This window comes from Thalia democratica, chromosome 3 (assembly GCF_965202585.1).
Source record: "Thalia democratica chromosome 3, ktThaDemo2.hap1.1, whole genome shotgun sequence".
NCBI lineage: Eukaryota > Metazoa > Chordata > Thaliacea > Salpida > Salpidae > Thalia > Thalia democratica.
In genome coordinates, this window is record NC_139167.1 from 40,546,593 (window position 1) to 40,561,491 (window position 14,899).

A 14,899-nucleotide genomic window follows, 5' to 3' on the forward strand; every position below is an offset into this window, starting at 1 on the left:
CATTGAAAAATATAAAACCAATTACAGTATCATAAAAGTATAATATAATCTTATTGTCATTAGATTGTTTATTATAGGTTTTCACAAATCTTTGCTTAAATAGTATTATATTCTTTATTCATTAGATACTTCATAAAAAATACAATGGCAAACAGCAAAAGTATTACAGAATGATAAATTCATAATAATATTTTATACGAGTACTCATTAATAAGTTTTAGTTGTTACAGAAAATTGAAAATAACATTTTCACTAATTCCTCAGGTCTTTACCTCTTACTTGCGTTCAGAAAAGTAACATTGCATTTTTAATAACTAAAACTAAAAGTGTAGAAACTCCTGAATAACTCATAACAAGATAATTTGCAATATAAAAAGTCTAAATTACTTTTTGATTTTTTTTAAACAATTTAGTTATGGCTTTAAAACTATTTATTTAACCAATATGGTTTAAGTTTTTTTCCAATACTAAAAATAAATGTTTTCAAGTTGTGGTAAAGTTTAATTGTAAAATGTTTATTATGCTATTTTAGCATATATTAAGCACAATTTCACAAAATATTATCCACATTAACAATTTTTAAACTTTTGAGAATTATATAAACATTAAACTTGCGTTAAAATAATGTAAAAAATAAGTAGTTGATTATTTAATACTTAGTATATACAATTAATTTCCTTAATAAATAATATTTTCTTTTTTGAATTTTTGAAAAGTACCTAATTGATAAAGTATGATAGAACACTTATTTTATAAATTTATTTTATGGTGTGTTTAAGTAAAATGTACCTATGCATTATTTAACACTGTATAATAATGTCTTTAGGAGTATCACTGATTTCTTTTATTCGTTTGAATTAGTATATAAACAACTATCATATTAAATATTTGTAGAAAAATATATGTACATTAATTTTTGTAATTAGATATTGAAACAACCTATTAAAAATTTCTAATCTCGTTTAGCTAATGTTTCGTTTATGACTTTAGAAAGATCTTAAGTAATAACATCAAACAGGAAGTTGTAGCTTTATAAAAATAAATAAAGTTTTGTATATTTCTAAACTTGCTGCAAGTAAGCAACAAAAAAAAATTAGTACCTAAAAACAGTTTATTTTAAAAACTGAATTTTATTTTAAATAAGTGTGGAAGTTATTGATAAACTTTAGTTAACTTGAACCTATTCATCTAATGACTATAAAATATAAACTTTTATCTTTTGTAGCTTTTTAATTCATGCTTATTCTAATCGAGACTTACTATAACGTTAGTATCATAGCACTTTACAATAAAATTAAACTAACTAATCAATAAATTTTCTGATTCTAAAAATCTACAAAAGTATTTTTTATATTTATAGTTTAAAGTACTTTCCAAATAAATCTCATCATCAAACGTTTATTGAAACTTATATAGGCCAAAATTTAACTCATAAGTACTCAAAACTTTTCAATTGCAAAAAAATCTTGGTAGATATTTTATAATAATTTAACTTTAACCGATTATTAATTTGATAAAACAAATTAGATCACAAAACTTTCTTACTGTGTCCTTAAACGAATTTTAAAATTATATTACCTATAAAGACTTGTCTCAAAAAAACCAACTTAGTTAACAAATTCGAAGAAAGATATATTTACAGCTTCTATGATAGGTAAACGAACACAACATAAATATATAGCTTGTTACAAATTGTAAAAGCAAAAATTAATAAGTATCTCATAATTACTCAAGCTTTATACTTTTTTTTTGACATTATTTTAAAATTTGTTGACATTAACTTATTTCTTATCTTCTTTTTACATTTTTTAAACTAGTTAATGGCATGATTATCTTTTTTTTTTGTAGTTCTGATTTAATTTAGTGGAGTCAATAATTTGTAGCTACAGCTTATGTATAAAATATCTTTAAATCAAACTAAGAACGTTATCTTATTTTAATTACAATTATATAACATTAGTTAAACTTATCCAACTATCTTTATATATTACAATAACTTAATAGTTTAATCATAACTTAAAACAAATTAAGCCTTGCATTTTTTATCTAATTAAAAGTGTATATGAACTACTGGTTACAAAACTTTAAGAAACTAGTTTAAATCTATCAAAAAGTTATTTTATTCATATTTGGTTTTCATAGTCAAGTTTAATAATGTTTATGCAATTCATAAATTTAGTTATTTATAATGTAAAGATGCTCACAGGTAGAATCGTTAATTAATTTTTTATTAAAAACATTTTTAGCTACTTCAGTTTTAATCTTTATACAAAACACCCTCCAGCAACGACTGTTAACTGTAATTTTTCTTTCTAAAACATTGCTGCAGATATTTAATTTCTAATTTTTATAATATGTACTTATTTATTCAAACATATGTTGTACAGCTTATTTTAACCTTATTTTTTACCTCGAAACATATATATGATTACGATAAAACATTTACATAATATACTATCATTTACCAATCGAATTTTTTGTGGTATTTTTTGGTTTCAAACAAATTTATTTGCAAAAGTAGCCACTAGTTTTAGTTTAAAGGCTTTATTTAACTAGAGCAATAAGACACGATTAAACAAAAAATAGCTTTAGGGTATAAAAAAAGTATGCATATTAGCATATGGTGCAAAAGTATACTACAACTTATGAATTCTAAAGAAATGCTTTTTTTACAGAAGCAAATCTTTGAAAATGATTATATAAGTTTAAAAACTAATTACAGCGCTCAATTTAGTATCATAAGCTTAGTTAATTTTTCACTCATTTCACTCAACAGTAAGTCACGAAATTAAAATTGTTTAGCCTAAAAACAGATTAATCAAAACTTAGAAAATGATTATATAAATAGTAATAACTAAGTATCTTTCTTAATTTTATATTGCTTTTATACTATAATAAAAACAAACATTTAATAAGATAAAAATGTTAAAGTGGAATTACTTGAAATACTTTGATCAAATTTTCTTCTTAAATAGATTTTTGAAATTCAATATTTACGTTTTGAAAACTGTCTCAAACATATTGGAATGCAGATCTTCTTTAAATCAGGGTTTTCCCAAAATTACTTTATGTCCCAAAATGACATGATCGCCCACTTGGCAGAATTTAAAAAGATTCAAAAACAATCGCCCTCTTTATTAGGTATCACCTCATATACTAGTTATTGCCCTAAAAGACAAAATCGCCCAAAGGGACGATAACGCCAACTTTGGAAAACCCTGCTCTAAATTAATCAGTGCAACTATTTTCCGTTATATGTTGGTCATTTCGAAGAGACATCACATTCTTTTTTTCAACCGCTAGTTTAATGAGATTCGAAACTGGAAGTTCAACAAAAAGGTACAACAACATTGAAATGAAGTAAGTCAGGAAAAGTAAACCTGTTGGAAATTAATTGAAATTTATAAGCATTTGAAAACTGAAGAGCAAAGTATAGTACTCTTAAAAACATATACCTTGCTGAACAGCTGAGCGACAGATAAGTATATAGTAAAAACCAAAAAAAAAATTAAAGTAACTTTTAATGAACTACTTTATCAACAAAAAATCAACAATGCTTTTAATGTTATTTGAAATTAAGCCCTACCAAAAATTCACGTCGAAATAGTCAACAAAAACGAGTTGACATCTAATACAAGCCTGTTACTTGACATATAACTAATTTACAAAACTTAAACGTACCAATGTAAAGAACAACTAATAAAAACAATGTAATGTGCAAAGTTGCTTCGTTTGAAGTGATCACGAGATAGTACACCAGCGGGTGCATCAAGTAAGCTCCGTATGTTAGCTTGCTCAACACTTGAAATATGTTCGCACTGAGAATCTTGTTTATTGGCTCTGAATGTGAGAGAGTAATATGTATAAGCTGTTAGTTACAACTTGTAAACTTTTATAATAATTAGTTTTTTTTGACTTTACTGAAGATAGTAATTCAAAAAGTGTACTTAAAAAAACTGCGGGTAGAATTAATATAACTAATTAAAACTTAATTTAAAAAATAGTTTATACAAAGTAAGATTAAAATAAAAACCGGCATGTCCATAAACACAAGCAATAGTGACCCATGATAATGAAGCTGCAAACAGTGGTCTTGACATGCAGTTATACAAAGCTGCCAAGTTGTTTTCAACAAGGTCACCGGTCTTGTAGTAATAGAACAATCCGAACAGTATGGCCAATGTAAATGCTGTACTCATTAACCAGCACACAACTTTTGTTACCTGTTATATACATTTATTATTAAAAAAAGTTTTCAATAGTTTTTTTTGCAATTATGAACTACGTTATTTAATATATACGTATTTAGTTCTTTTATATTTATAGTTTCTTTTTTCAGACCTATGGTAACTATTAAATTTTTAGAATCTGAAGACACATTTTTATATATGGCTCCTTATAAAAAAAACTAATTTTATTTTAATTGTTTGAATTACCGCTATAAAATTAAATTGTAACTTATATTAATTTTTGTTTTCAAAAGTTATTATACATCATTACTCAGAAAAATTAATATAGAAGTTATATAGTCTTTTTTAAACATTGATTTACTCTCAAACAAAAACAATTTTTTTTAAATATATTACATTTTAGCACACACTAAGTTGTAGCATTTATTAAACTGTTAAAAAAACTTTAAGCACACTTCATTACTAAATAAATGAAAAAATAAATATATATAATTTAAGTTTAGTATTATTGTTAAAAGTTATGATAGTGTAACAATTGCTTATAAAGAAGTACCTTATATTAATGAAGTTTTGAGTTTATTATTATTGTGAGTGATATAAATTTTTAATTAATGTTAAGAAAATTAATTTAACTGACATTTTAACTTACAAAATTTGTGAAAAACAAATGTAAATTACATATAGATTTTTATTTTAATCACATTCATTTTAATTTAACACATTTAGTCTAAAATAATAAACATTAAGTTTAAAACTGTCACATTGATACTTATTTTAACTTTATTTACAATATAACTTATATTAAAAAAATTTCCAAATAGCTTTGCCAATGATTTAGTTTTATATAAAAAGTGTTTATTATTAAAAGACAACCTAATAGTTTAAATATAGACTTGTTTTCATATTTGTTATATAAACTTTATTTCACTAGGTCTTTTTTATTAGAGTGTTATGTAAAAAAACAATAAGTTTAATAGATGGCTGTTTAAGAGACAATTAATAAAATTAACAGTTTATTAATAAACTTTCTGAACTTTTCTGAAGTTAAAAATAAAACATAAAACAGGTTGAAACTTAAAAATTTAAAACTTATAAAAATTATTGTTTAAACTTGATAACTTTTTAGTCATTTTAATGTAAAAATTTCTAAAATTACCATCATAAGTTTTTCTAACTCTTAAAATGAGTTAGTTTGTATATAATTAAAATTTATACAAAAAAATGTTTTTACTTTAAATTAAAATTTATAGACACTCAATTTTTTTCAAACTAACAACGTTTACCTATGCCATAACTAGCACAGTTCTACAGAGTTTCTATAAATAGGATGGAAATACCAAAGTGTCTTAACTTTAATTTATTTATCTAAACAGTCTTATGATATTTTACGCCATTTTAATGCATAAATCAGTTATTTTTGTCATCTACTGAAACAAGAATAACTGTTGAGATTGTATTTGCTATAAAACAATTTTTAATCAAGAAATTTTGCGTTCTCTGTAATTCATCAACATAAATTATTTAAAAACCAGCAAGTACTTACGTTATACGCCATTCATATTGATTTTGAAAGATAAAAATATAGATAAAAAATACTTTTACTTGGACTAAAAAATACATAAAACTTAGAGAATATAATGGACACTAATGTTCTTTTTTAGTTACGAATAAATAAGTTAAGAAAATATATACAAAACTTAGTTTCGTAACTTTGAAATAAACATATAAAAACTTTAAAAAAAAAATAATTCGTTGATTCTAAGTTATAATTCTATCTTGTAAAAATTCTGACATTTTTATAAAGTGAAAGTGTAATAAGTTTAAAATCAGTAACTCCAATTGTGTGCAAAAGCGTCACCTGTGCCAAATTGACCATACTTTCAATGTCCATTATGATGAGATTTCTGAGTGAAGTTTTTTGTTTTACAAAAAATTAATTTTAAAACGACAAGTGTTATAAATATTAAGAATGTTTTTATTGATACTAAAGCTTATTATTTGTTATTCTTATTTTGATTTATGTTTATACTTGAGTACTGTAAATCTAAAAGAAGAGATTGTGATTTTAATGATAGCACTGTTTCTTGCACCACTAAAGTTGTCAATGACCGTATAAGCTTTAATATTACACAAATATTCTAAATTATATTATTTAAAATACTTTAGTTATTGGCAAAGAGAACGATAAACGACCAAGACTAACTTAAAAGACGTACGCAATTGCGACCTAAAGAGCTTAAATGTCAACATTAATCAGTTATAAAAGAAATCTAGTGATCGCCATAAACAGTGCTTTATCGTTAGCAGGCAACTAAAGAAGAAGAGACAAAATAGAGGGAAAGAATCAGCGTGATTTTATTTATATCAGATTTAACTTAATATACATGTTAATGTTTAGTTTAGTTGTAGTTTAATTGTTGTGTTACTACGTGTTTCCTTTGTTTCTTATTAACTTATTTAACATTCAAACCCTGTGGGCGCCCCATTTACGACCCTTTTTGGCTGCTATGCCAATTATAGTTATTATCATTACCGACAAAAAAGTTTAAACGAAAATAAGTTATACTTTATAATTTTAAAGACTTAAGTATTTTTATCTTTATTTGTTTAATAAACTGCTTTATAATTGATTCTTTACTACAATGAAATTTACACAAAAACTTGTTATACTCTAACACTTTCCAGTACTAAAACGCAAGTTTTAATGAAACGTTATATTTCTTTTCTTAATAAAATTATAATACTGAGCTTAAACAAACCAATTTTAATTCAATTTGCTTTTGACGGTTCTCTTTCAAAAAATATCCTGTTAAAAATCCTATTAGATATGTGCTTATTCTGAAGTAAGGTTTTGTGTACAAATCAGACATGTAGGCCTTGTATTGAGTGTTTGCTACTTTACGACTTACATCCATCTGTCTGTTAAAATTTTATAGTATTTTTTTCATTTTATAAATGCTTTTGTATTTCGTTGATGCACTTTTAATATTATCCGTCAACTAATAACCTAAGTTCAAGTTTAAGCATATAAATTTGTCTACAATAGTTCTTAAAGGTTCAAAATTAAGATTAAAAACAAAAGTCTAAGTTTTTAAAGGTTCATAAAGTTTAGTTTTGTATGATTAATATCGAAAAAAATAACTATCAATATTATCTTTAATAACTTTCTATGAAAAAATTAGCTTTTATATGTAATTGTATTTTAAAACTCACTCTTCAACTTGCATGAGTGCGGGCTGCTGTTTAGTTATACTGGACATTACTCCGGTCAGTATTATACTCGTTGATATCAAACATGCTACTACTGACAACCCAACTTTCTTATTTCTTTAAAAGAACAATAGAGCTAAGCAATTTTATACATCAAAAATTTTTTTTATCATATCATACTAAGTGCACCTGATCTTAATTTGCTAAATGTAGATAGAGAAATGCAAAAATTGTTTTTTTAATTGTATAAACTGTAAACGATATAAGTTTTTACTTAGTGGAGTATTTAAAAAAAATATTTCAAACATAATACCAAATAGCTGTAACTGTAAGGGAAAGTTAATTTTAGCACCTCATAAAGTATTTCGTGTAACTTTTGATCAACCTACGTTTCAAAAAGAAAACTAGTATTTTTGTAATATTATCTAAGATAAAGTCTTTTAAATTGTTAAATATTAGACTTTTATAATAATAAAAACACTTAATCTCTTATGAGACTTAAATTTTTAAAAGTAATAGTCCTTTTTTTCTAAAAAAAGTATCATAAATACAAAACAGAACATTAAAATCAGTAGACTTATAAAACAAACTTGTGAATGATGTAGACTAACACAGGTGTTAAAAGAAAATACTGCATGTCATTTGCTAAATACCAAGACCACGCGTAACACTGTTGTAAAAATATACTATATTTAAAGAGTATTTATTATTATAAATATAATGTTATGATTAATATTTTTCAAATCTATACAGTTTTATGAAAATTTACAAGTAGAATAAAAAGTAAATTTTTATTTATTCTATCTTTAAAAAATAATATATATATAAATTTTTATAACCTCGTAAAATAAAGCATTAGAAAGAAAAAATAAAGAAAGAAAAATGTGAACGCTTACAACTAAAGTCAATGGATTGGTGTGGAGAAAGACCTTTTGGTCATTGAGCTGCGCACCATTTGCTTATAACTAATACTTTGAGCTAAATTTTAAACAACAATGAATATATATATATACACATATTATTATAGTAATTATATATACATTAATAAAAAAAATTAAGTTTAAAAATGGTAAGCACCCTTTTTTAACCCATTACTGCCAATATTGACCATGGGACCATAGTCTACAATGGGCTCCACACCGTCTCCTCCCCTAGATTTCAATTTTTATGATCATTTACATTCACATTTTTCTTGTTGCCCTTTCTACAAGAGCTTTAAAGTTTTAAAAGTAGGTCATTATATTACACATTTATCAAAAAGTAGTTATAATTTATTCTTCAGTTAAAAATGGTCAAGTTAGTTTTAACACTAAAGTTATAATAAATTTATAACTAAAACAAATTTTTAAATTATACTGTATAACCTTTTTATATAGAACCTTCAAAGTTTTATTTACTCTGCATTAATTTAAGTTTTAAAATATAATTTTTTAAATAGAAAAATAAGTTATTATGAAAACTACTATATCATAGTATACTACTTATTTTACAAGAGTTTATTCTGCAAACAATTCGCTAAAAGAGCTCGTCAGTGCTTACAAAACTATAAATTTGGGGGAAAAATATTTAAAAGTCATAGAAACTTTAGTTATGAGTCTCAAGAAATTAGTTAAAATCTTAACAGAAAATTAAAACAAACTTTTACAATATAAATTTGATTACAACTTGTTGTTTTAGGTTTACAATAAATGACTAGCTCTTTAAGCAAAACATAATTTTTAAGAAAAAGTATATTTGTTTTCCTTTTAAAATTAAGTATCTCTTATTGTTTCTTTAACAACCAAATTAAAAATATTATATATTGACTTGTTGGAGGGTATCACTCGGGTAGAGGTTATTTACATACAAAATGTTTGTCCACCAGTATTTATTACACGTCATTCTGAAATAACCGAAAATCTGGAAAAACATTGGACCTTCTCCTAGCTTTAGCCACAAAGTACTACCCAACAAAAGGCAAAACCCATACAAAGGAGTCAACCTGAGTAAATAAAAATAGTTAGTTTGTTTAATCGTAATATAATATTGTTTTTAAGGTATGTTTCTAAAACAAAGTTACATACCTGTTATTAAAAGTTTTATTAAATTTCTCTAAAGTAATCACTTCCAATTTAACAATTTTTAAATTACAAAGTAAAAACACTACTTAACAAAAAGTAAATAAAAACAAAAAGTATATTTAATGTTGTTTTGTACCTTATTATAAAAATAAGTTTTTTATATTTATAAAGCAATCAATGTACCTTAAATATCGTAAAAAATAAATTTCCAATGGATTTATAGTTCGGCCGGAAGTTTGAATTTTCTTTAAAAGTATGTAAGAGACAAGAAGGCCAGACATAAAGAAAAATGTATCCACAGAAAAAGTAGCATTAACAACAATCTGAGACAAAATACTATCCTTTGTTATGTCAACTAAAAACAATGGATTGTCTGTAGATAAAGTTCTAAAAGTTATAAATTTCATAGAAGGGATCTATATGAACACTATATAAAAGTTTACAAGGGACTAAAAGTTTTAAATTAAAAAAAGTGATAAATTTTAAAAAGTTTTGAAAAATTTCTGTATAAATTAAAAAAACTACTCATTTATATATTCTTGTAGCTACTAGTTAAAGTCATTCCAGATCACAACTAAACAAACCAATTAGTCCAATTAAGAAGAGTATCAAATGGCCAATCATCACCCAACACATGCTAAAAAACCTCATTCCGTTCAAACATCTGAATTGGTCTGGTTTATCATTAATTTTAAACAGCTCTTCTACGTTTCTTATTAAAGAGAATGATGTCAAAAACTTTGTTGTTCCTACAAAAACATTAGTACTATTATCATAAAGTTTAAAAAAATGTGCTTATCAGCTAAACTCTACGTAGTGTTTTTTATCATTTCAATACTCATTACACTATTCATGTACTATTAACAGAAAGACAAGAAGTTTATTCTAATACATTTTTTTAAACTTTATTGTAAATAATAGTTCAAAATTCAAAAATAATAAAACCAACCAAAAAACCTGGTGAAAACTAAACATTGCAAATAAAATAAAATTTTGAACTTGTTTAATACAGCTATTATCTACACTAGTGCAACCTAATAGGTAAGCATACCTGTTACTGCACAGAGTTCGAAAAGATTTTATTTTTACTGCAAGCCAAAAACATGTTTGACAATGAGTTAATAATCTAATAATGTTCTATTTAACTTTTTTTTTTCTGATACTTTTTAACAAGTATTAACATATTTTATGTTAATATAAAAAAATATTCATAACATTATTTGTTGTATAAGATATATACAATACATGTCTAAATAAGTAGTATACACAGATTTTTTTGTTTAACCATATAACTTGAAAAAAAAAGTTTTATAGAATTTGACCTTAAAGTTATTAATATAAGTACATATTAATTTTAAACATATTTTAACTATTAAAAAAAGTCTTTATTAGTTTTATATCTATGAATTATATTTTCATTAAAAGAGATTATAATCTGAAATTAAAAAAACAAACTTACTTGAACAATCAGCATTAGGAGTAACAAGTTTCAATTCTTTAGTTTCTCCAATTTGTTTGTAGGCTGAAGCTGTTTTTCTTCTATGTAAGCAATCAAACAGTGAAGATAAAATGACCACCATTGTTATTGTTAACAAAAGATACCTACAATTTTTTATTTTATTCTCGAAACAAGTCTTAAAAATTGATACTACATTATGTTACAAAAAAAAGTTTTTACTAGGAACTGGCACTTATTCAGTTGCAACCAAATGTAAAACACTGTTGTTTAGTTTTTTAACAATTTACTTAAAAACTAGCTTTTTAAACAAAATTAAGATTTATAAAACACTAAATGAAAATAAACAGTTTCAAATTAAATTCAAAATAATTTTAAATTTGTACAATTTTTTAAATAGCTTAATGAGCATCTTCTTTAAAATTGATAAATACATTTTAATAATTTAAATTTTAGATAAAAAACTTAAACAGGATGCCATCAAACTGTCTTGTATATACTTTTACTAAAGCAGGATGTTTGAGAAAAAATCTTACTTACTCAAGTATTTAACAATTAATCTGTTTTTAAGCTACTTTAAAAAATCTAAGACATGCAAGAAGTAGTAAAACTTTTTTATTCAGTTTTGTTTGACCTTGGCTTATGAACTCCTAAAAAATACTTAAAACTATGAATACTAAATTAAAGTAAAACTAACAATGTAAAAATTTCAACTGAAGTCCAATCTTGAAAACCTACTTTATCACATTGAAAGTAAGCAAACAGACCTTTTGAAGCTAAAATTTTGTTAAAAAAAGAAGTTAAATCCTCTTTACTACATGCTTTTGGTACACAGGTTCCTACTTGAAGAAAGTTGAAAACATTTTGAAGTTTTTCCTAAAATTTAGTTAAATAGACTTTTATCTTATAAACTTCATTAAACCTCTTGGCCAAAAGTTTTTGTAAAGCAAATTTATATGTTTTTGATTTTTATGTCAATGTGTTTTTTTAAGAAAGAAACAATTGTTTTTGAGTTTCTTATAAACATCAGAAGTTTTAATAAAGTTTATTTCGCTAAGCACAATCAAAAAAAAATCATAATTTACAAAAACTATTTCATATTTAAATAAATTAGAGAGACTTTCAGTTTTATTATTCCAACTGATGTGTTATTAAAATAATATTATAAGTGTATACGTTCTTTTTACCAAACACTTAATTACAAATGAGTTCAACAACATTAATCTACAAAATAGTTAATAGGTAAAAGTTAATGTAACTATGATATTAGTAGTTTGAATAGTAAGTTATAACTATAAGTTAAGATATGCTGATGATAACTTAAATTTACATTAAAATATTATTATTAAAAATACAGTGGTCCAGTCTTAATTAGCACAATCTTTGTTTAATCAAAGTATTTATCAAAATTACCCTGTTTTGTACTAGAAGCATTAAAAATAGACTGTTGTGACAACATATTAAATCCTACATTTAAGAAATTATAAACTAATAAACAAATGCATACAACTTAGAACATGATAAGTTAGTTGTGATTAAAAAGTATTTATCTCTGGTATAATTAAGTAAAATAATAGTTTATTAAAAAAAAAGTAAGTTTTTCACAAACTTTAAGATAGCCAATATAAGACAAGCAGTACTGGTTTCCTGTACTGTGACATTCTTTGAATCTACCAAAAAACTTTGAGTTTCCTTGAAATATACCACTTGGTAGTTTTCCCCAGGAGTCAAGAGCTAAGAAAAAGTTCAACTTACGGAAAATTTCAACGTTATATTTAAAATTATTAATAAAACTGGATGCAAATTACACAAAACTAAAACTTTTTTAACTTATTATTTATCTGTGTTAAAATATTAGTTATCACAATTAAATGAAAACAAACTTTTTAAATCCTCTGTATACTTCATTGTTGAGTTTTCAATTATATCAAATATTTGATTAAAACAAACTGAATTGTTATCTGGTACAAGCTTAAACTCCTTTATATTTTTGGAAATATCCAATAATAAATTTTCTTCTTGTAAAGGACATGACTTATTTAAATTTAAGTTGTTTTGTAAAACTTGATAAGGGTTTGAGCTTGTCAATGAGCTTATTGGAGTGTATCTTGTTGCTGAGCAGAACGTTAAGATAAAAAAAGAACATATTAATTTAACAACTGAGCTCACTATAATCATTGCAGAATTATATGTTTTATATTTGAGCTAATTCATCCACATAATAACATGCTACAAATTTAAAAATCGCGTGTGTTTCGTTTAGGGTTTCTCCCAAAACCAAGCTGGTTTGATTTCAAAGTTTTATAGTAAAGATTTTTCGTATCTGATAACTTTGAAAATATATATACTTGATCACCTAGGTCAGGGGTCGGCAAACTGCGGCCCGCGAGCACGTTATTTTTTTGAATGGAATGCGGCCCGCGAAAGAAAATGTTGTGGCCTGCGAGCATGTAAATGTGGCCCGCTGAGCAAAAATATGTTTCAAGTTAAATTTTTTTCAGTAACTCGATTTAATTTGATTAGTTTGGTTTTAAGTCTCTGTATAACATTAAAAAAAAATTAGAAGAAATTACTGCTTTAGTTTAAAAATGTGAAAATGACAAATTAGCATTCCAATAGGATATTTTTCTGAGTTTCATAATAACTTCTTTTTTACAACAGCAAATAATTATCTGAAAAAAGAGTGTAAAGAGTCCTTGAATTTAATAAGTTAGTTATATAATATCTATTTATTAAATAAACTAAATGCAAGTGTTTTCCATTTTGTACAAAAGTAATTCACAGTAATTAACTAAAGTGTCATTTCTTTATAGCTTAGATATTCTTTTTCACTGTTTTTTATACCTAAGTTTCTTTTATAGATTTTTTAATTTGTAAATGTTATATTTTAGTGTAAAAACATTTGAAATTACATAGTAATAAGAAATAAGGTTTTTTTAATTTTTATTTTGACACATTTAATTTTTTAGAAGTTTTCTTTGCACTTAAATTAATTCATATGGACACCAACTTAAAAAGCTGCTCATATTTTAAACCACTTTTTATTTAATACTTTAGTTAGTTTAAGTTTAGTTTATGCATAATTATCTAACATTGTTGTTTCTACATGTAATATCTAAATTTGTACAGACACATTTAAAACAGTATATATGATATAAATTAATATAGTTTTTGTTAGGTATACATTTTCATTTTTCAAACATTGTTTTTGTAAAACTAAAATAACTTTTATGCCTTGCATATCAATACACACATTCGCTGATTTTTGGAGCTACCTAATTAATATAAACTAGACTTAGGGATGGTAAATTTATCAAGTTTGTATACTGTTAATCAAAATAGTTCAAATTCAAGCAAATAAACAACTAAACATTGACACACACTCAGACTATCACTATTTGAAGACTTCAAATCTCAGGCCAACTAAGTTATTTTATAGGTTTTTGGCTAGAATTGGTTTTTGTATACAAAAATATCAGAAATGTTTTTGTTGACTCAGGCTGGCTTTTTTGCTTGAAAGAGTGGCAAATTAAACTTATGATGTATTTTTTGCTCAATCCACAGTGTTAGTTTGAGTTATAATATATGTTAAATTTTAAGTCTTGCAGCTGATATAATTCAATATATTATTTATATTATTGTGTACATTTAAGTGTGAACAATCAGTATTGCCTAAAAAACTTGAATCCCGGAAAAGCTTGGAACTTGAAAATTTATGCTTAAAAGTTCTGGAAAAAAACTTGAATTTGATAATTTTTGAATAAACCTGGAATTTCTAACAATTTTTCAATGTAAAGTAATGAAATTTCGATTTGACACAAAAAGTTTAGCAAATAAACATCTCTTTATTAAAAAATGTACTAAAGTAGCTTAACAGTGTTTTTTAATATTGATATATTTTTTAAGACACATTTTAAACTTTAATTAAACTTTATACCAAAATAAAAAGAAGGAATTGTACTTCTAAAACCTTTGTATTGGTG

At 24.3% G+C, this 14,899-nt stretch overlaps 1 protein-coding gene across 1 annotated transcript; it reads right to left on the reverse strand.

Moving 5' to 3' along the window:
* Positions 1 to 2,945: 2,945 nt before the first annotated feature.
* On the reverse strand, positions 2,946 to 13,100 carry LOC145831812 (nose resistant to fluoxetine protein 6-like). The gene is made up of 13 exons (XM_082939153.1): positions 12,800 to 13,100; positions 12,526 to 12,650; positions 11,614 to 11,792; positions 10,920 to 11,062; positions 10,045 to 10,209; positions 9,644 to 9,833; positions 9,207 to 9,381; positions 7,991 to 8,070; positions 7,404 to 7,517; positions 6,950 to 7,109; positions 4,034 to 4,223; positions 3,682 to 3,840; positions 2,946 to 3,380 (listed from the first exon to the last, which is right to left on the reverse strand). The coding sequence occupies exons 1-13, from the start codon at positions 13,092 to 13,094 to the stop codon at positions 3,229 to 3,231; spliced, it is 2,127 nt and encodes a 708-aa protein (XP_082795279.1). The 5' UTR covers positions 13,095 to 13,100; the 3' UTR covers positions 2,946 to 3,228.
* Positions 13,101 to 14,899: the final 1,799 nt, after the last annotated feature.